Here is a 5,767-nt window from a genome sequence, read left to right on the forward strand (position 1 = left end):
AAATGGAAAAGGTCTTTGGGACAATTTCAATTGTGATGAAGATCCTTCCGTTTGTCTCATTGTAAATCAGTGTTGTTGTTTTCTGTGTTGAATAATCAATAATGTATTATTGTTTGAAAGTTTGGTACTGTGAGTTATCTATATATGTGACATGAATGTATTGTTTTTTAGAAAAGAATGTTGCTGCAATTTTCTATGTAATTAATTGTGGCTTAACTTTGTCTGTTACTATTTAACTCTTTTCATGGCATCACACAGATTATGAATGAGACCTCCATGGTCCCTTTTTGTGTTTTTTAATATTTCTATTTCATTTAATTTTTCCTTTCGTTGTGCGTATTTTTGGAGTCACCAAATCAGGCCCAACTCCATTTTCCTTTCCGTTATTTTCTTGCACACTTTCAAAGCTTCTCCCCAATTCCCTCTAGATCCGCAAGCATTAATAAGATTGTTGTGTGTTACACGACTTGGAGGAATCTGCATCCACATACACACACCCAAAACATCATGTGGCTATGTTGCAAAAACATTTTCATCAAAACTGAGGAGAGATGAAGAAAGCAATTACATACAGCTGCTCGAAGCATGTCCTCGACCATATATATATATATATGTACATTAATAAATGTCGGTAAAGTTTGGAATATCAAGTGGCGTAGAATGATATTTCGTACGAGTTTGTTATTATTCAACTGAAAAAACAGTTTCACCTAAAAAATCTTTCTGGATGTCTTCCACCTCACAACCTTCCTGTTTCTTCACTCTTTCTCTAAAAACCATTACTGGGGAATCTTCAAGAACCAATCTTTTCATCTTCAAAACACACTCTTTCAAGCCTTTCAAACTTTCAGCCTCAACAACCAACTCTGACTCTGACTCTGACTCTTCTCTTCCATTTACACAAGATAAAAACTCTAGCCCCTTTTCAAAATCTCTCAATATTGAAACTGAGAACAGTAGTTCCATTTCTAAAGATGTTGGAGGTGGGAAGAAGGAAATGCCTCTTGCTTTGAAACTTGCAATGGAGAAGGCTCAAAAGTATAAAAAGAACAAAGGAGATGCTGGAACTGAGGGTAGCAGCAAAGTTGTTGAAGAAAAGAAGCAAGGTACAGAATGTTTGTTTTCTTGTGAAATTAAATTCCTTTATGATGATCAGGTTCATAATATGTTTATTGGGCAATGGTGCAATGCCTCAAATTTTATGTGTAATGATTGGTAGCATATGGTATTAGAACTCCCACAAGAGTTTGGGTCTATTTCCTTTTGGTTGGTAATGTGGAGTTACACTTTTATAGTGCAGTTTATTCAAACCATAATGTGATGTTAAGATTCTAAACTTGCGCGTTTGTTAGCACGGTAGAGGTTTAGTATAGTTATTCATATCAATATGTATACATACAGTTTGGAAATTTTTGGTTGTAACATTGGATTGAAGTTTGTATATGATGTACAATTTAGGTTTAGAGAAGAAGATTCCGAAGATTCCACGGGATGGAATTATAGACAGGAAAGTTTCTAGCATTGATTTTGTGGGTCTCGGTTTTTCGGATAAGAAGCAGAGTAGAGGACTTCCAGCAGGGTTGGTCCCAATGGAGAATAATTTTTCAGAAGAGGTTTTGTCTAAGGTGGAGGTGATTCTTGGAGACACAAGCAAGTTTGGGTCTGCTACTCCGAAAGAGCTAAAAAAGGAAGATGATCCGGATCTTTACAAGCCGAAGGTTTCTACATGGGGAGTCTTTCCAAGGCCTAACAACATTTCTAAGACGGTATTGTAACAATTTTTTCATACTCTTTGGTTTGTGTCTGTATTTATGTGTATTATTCTGACTGAAATTTGTTTCTATGTTGGCAGTTTGGTGGTGGAAGAACTATACGCCCTGGGGACATGCTTGAAACTGCAGAAGATAAAACTGCTAAAGATGTGCATACTAAACAACTAATTGCAGCATACAAGAAGAAAATGGGCATGAATATAGATGCTAAGCTAAAAGCCGAGTGTGAGAAGGTATATCTTCAAAAGGCATATATTATGACAAATCATTTTCAGTAGAAACGTGCATACCTTTTTTATGATAGTTAGAAATCTTAGAATTTTTATTCCTAATTTCCTTCTTCCCAGTGAAGGTAAAAATTGAATCCAAGTCTTGACCAGTAGGCCACTGGAAACCTTAAAAAAAATTATGCTTAACTGTCACATGAGGTACATTTTTTTCAGAGTTTCTTTCTCTTGGTCTGGTTTGTCTCATCTTTTTAATTCTTTAATGAAATGGATTTGTCAAGAGTTGATTCAATATTTTCCCACAACTATCTGTATATTTCAACTTCATTTCTGATGATACTTATTGACATGTATTGCATATACAATGCTAGACACTTCATGAATGCATTTCACATTACAGATATTTTAATCTACTAAATATACTTCTTTTATTTATTCAATTTCTATATATTTGTTACTTGGTAGTAAGGATGCAATTAGGTATATCATATGATCACACATGTAACTGTGCCACCCAGGAAATATCCTTTCAGGAACCAATATACGTGTCCCCAAATCTGGCTTTCGTGGATGTAATCACAAAAGTTTGTATTCAGCATCATAAACATAAATCTTAATTTTTTATAAGCTGATAGTAAGCCATTGATGATCTTCAATTTTAATGTATCCATTTAAGTTCATTGAAAGAGAAAAGTTAGATGAGATCTTGTTGCAGATTCCTAATTCAGTACTTTCTTGAATAGGCTTTAAAAGATGGTGATTCTTTGATGGATATTGGAAAACTTAAAGAAGCATTGCCCTTTTATGAGAAAGTAATGAAAGAGTTGGATTTTCAGGTGACCCCTTTGAAGATATAACAATTTATTTTAACTAATTTCAGTTGCTCAAATAGTACGAATGTCTATCTTTAGAATTCTTCGGGTAAGGAAAATTGTCCACACACTCTAATATCTTTGCAAATGTTTATTATTTGATTTCTCAAGAAATGATAGTGAAAAATGAAAATTACTAGGAAAGCATGAAACGCTGAAAATAGAGAATCCACATGTATATTAGTGGTGTCCAGATCTTGTGAAATTGAATTGATGAAGGAATAGAGATGCCATTGTTTAGAGAGAAACCACCATTAGTCCATTACAACCACAAGAAGTGACAAGAAAAGGGAAAATCTAATAGGATTACTGGATGGGCATAATCAAGGAATAAAAAATAGTCAAATTAAGTGATAGTCCAGACATTAGAAGTGACTGTTGAAGTTCTAACAGCTAAAAGTGGCGCCGCGAGATTGTCAGAATTATTTTTGTACTCTTTATTTTCCAATATGAATATATCTAGTGGAATTGTGAGGTGAAAGTTTTCCGTGGTGTCTCTTTGTTTTCTTCAATCTAGGCGTTATAGGTCAATAGCAGACACCTGGAGAATTCCATGTAACTTAGTAAGAAAAATACACAATGAAAATTTCAAATTGAATTATGTTAGATATTTCCTTATTGCGGAAAGTATTTTCTTGTGAACTTCTTCACTTTCCAGTTTAATATGTATTCTGCAGAATGAGCTTCATGGATTGGCCGCTTTACAATGGTCTATTTGTCAAGATTCACTTAGTAGGTACAGTACAGTAAATTATTTATTAATTTACGATAATAATATATTTGATAATATATAGAACAACAAGGCTGATAAATTTCCATTAACTAAGGATTATGGTTCCTCTGTGTAAACTGCAAAGTAAAAGGTTTTTGCATAATTTTGCCGTTAATCATAAGAATTGGGTCTGAGTTAATAAAGTAAAGGTTTTATAGTATTAATGTGAACCTTAATGTAATTGTAATTATTGAAGCTAAAAGCATACCATGATGAATATACTAGTATACTGCGTGGCAGTGGGGAGTGAGCGGAGCTGCGGAGGGGAGAGAGAGTTGGGTGATGCGGGGGAGAGAGAGAGATGGGTGAAGGAGAAAAGGTATTGGGGGCAAAGAAAAAATGAGAGAGAAGGTGAGGACAGACAGACAGAAACCAACCAAGTTGGTTTTGTCCGCATAGCCCCCCCTTCTTCCAAGATCGTTCGCTCCACTCACTCGATTAGATAGGATACTAGCACAGTAGAACCCATGCATTTGTTCTGATGCTTTAGCTTGTATGGATGAATGGGAGAGTTCAGCATCTTAGGTTGATACATCCAGTGTTCGTGATTCCGAACGAAACCTCGGAATTCCGCCTAATATTTCGGTTTTTCAAAAAAATCGGGATACCAAATATAGAGTTGAAATATTGATTATTCCGAAATCTATCGAAATTCCAAATATGATAGGGGTCGAAATTTGATGAATTTTGGTTTTTGGATTTGTCGGAATTCCGAAATCCTTAACTATGGATACATCAGTACATGTATGAGTGTATGACATGGAAGTCCCGTGCCCTCCTTAATTACACTTTTTTATGATTAGTTTTACTACAATTACCCCTACTATGCTGGTCAACAGGCAAAAAGAAGCTAGAGTTATGTATGAGAAGCTCCAGACTCACCCAGATGTTACAGTGAGAAGGAAAGCACAGCAGTTCATGTTTGGCTTCCAAGTAACTCACTTGCCATAGTTCACTATTTGGCATTTGCAACCTATTTTTTAGTTAATAGACATGTTGTAGTGGTTGATCAAAACTATTATTTCATTTCCGTTCAGGCCATGGAAATACTGAAGGTTAAGAGCTCCTCTCTTTCTGTAAATACCACAGATTACGGGAATTATTTTGAAGCATTTGTACAAGACAAAACCAACAACTTGTTAAGAGTGGGAGAAGACGAAGAAAATGTATATCAGCAACTTCTTCCATACATTTTGTTTCTTGCTTGTCCGATTGTTTTTGTACTATACTTAGCTGTCCGAAAAGGCATATAGTTTCAACAGTGTATATATATGTATTTCAATAACCTCAATCGTATATCTTATATGGTAATCTCTATTTAATTTGTTATGAAATGTATATTCATACAATATTATTATCCTTGCAGCACTTCGAGTATTGGAGAATATCATTTACTTGATTGCGTTAGGTATGATGAATTCATCCATGCGACAAATATCTAGACATGAGAGGATAATGAAACTATATGGTGACAGACCCGGTTCTACATCTTTGAGAGGAGGCCATTTTCTTTCCTTGTAGGCCACAGTATATGGTAATGGATTGCGTCCTGTTGCTTGACTTATACTATACAGCTGAAGCTGCTCAGTAATAGGTCTTAGGTTATATAGTGTTATATTATATAGGAAATTATTTTGGAGGGGCTAGATAACAAAAGAATTAGCTTTAATTCTCGAGTCAAGTAACCACTGAGGCACTGAATACCATTTGTTATGCTTGTCGAAGAACTGACTTTGAAGTTTGAACAACTAACTAACCATTTTCGCTGCAGTAATATCTGACTTGCTTCCCAAGTGTAGGATGAGGTAAGCATCTACGACCCCCCAAAATCATACCAAAACCGTATACCCTCAGTTAGATAGACTCGCAATAACAACAACTCAAAAGTCATTTGCTTAAACAATTTGTGTTGTGACGACGGAAGTCAACAACTACCAACAAAGTATTTAACAACTCTCCAAGCAACAATTCAAGATCAACACAATATCAACACAAGACATATAAACTAAATAGAGAAAATAAAAATATATTCACACAAGACTAAGTTTTATGTGGTTAGGCAATGTGCCTACGTCCACCGGCGAGCCTTTGATAGATTAGATGTACTAGATACAAGATTACAAA

General features: G+C 35.1%; 1 protein-coding gene across 3 annotated transcripts; it reads left to right on the forward strand.

Annotated features, from left to right (window-relative positions):
- The first annotated feature begins 331 nt into the window (after nt 1-331).
- Nucleotides 332-4,992, forward strand: LOC147495938 (uncharacterized). 3 transcript variants are annotated; one of them, XM_086564722.1, is made up of 7 exons: nt 332-1,106; nt 1,459-1,766; nt 1,853-2,005; nt 2,743-2,835; nt 3,549-3,603; nt 4,483-4,576; nt 4,681-4,992. In XM_086564722.1, the coding sequence occupies exons 1-6, from the start codon at nt 728-730 to the stop codon at nt 4,539-4,541; spliced, it is 1,047 nt and encodes a 348-aa protein (XP_086420848.1). In that variant the 5' UTR covers nt 332-727; the 3' UTR covers nt 4,542-4,576; nt 4,681-4,992. The 3 variants fall into 3 exon arrangements, with proteins under 3 accessions (XP_086420848.1, XP_086420847.1, XP_086420846.1); XM_086564720.1 differs by having other exon boundaries at nt 335-1,106; nt 3,549-3,607; XM_086564721.1 differs by lacking the exon at nt 2,743-2,835 and having other exon boundaries at nt 3,549-3,607.
- Nucleotides 4,993-5,767: the final 775 nt, after the last annotated feature.

The sequence above is a fragment of the Coptis chinensis genome, chromosome 6, assembly GCF_015680905.1.
Source record: "Coptis chinensis isolate HL-2020 chromosome 6, ASM1568090v1, whole genome shotgun sequence".
NCBI classification, from domain to species: Eukaryota; Viridiplantae; Streptophyta; class Magnoliopsida; order Ranunculales; family Ranunculaceae; genus Coptis; species Coptis chinensis.

Bases quoted from the DNA above. Each gene is read 5' to 3' on its own strand.
- LOC147495938 (XM_086564720.1), top strand. From the start codon at position 728: ATGTCTTCCACCTCACAACCTTCCTGTTTCTTCACTCTTTCTCTAAAA. The intron at 1,107-1,458 runs GTACAGAATGTT...TGTACAATTTAG, and splicing joins TGTTGAAGAAAAGAAGCAAG to GTTTAGAGAAGAAGATTCCG. The intron at 4,577-4,680 runs GTAACTCACTTG...ATTTCCGTTCAG, and splicing joins AGTTCATGTTTGGCTTCCAA to GCCATGGAAATACTGAAGGT.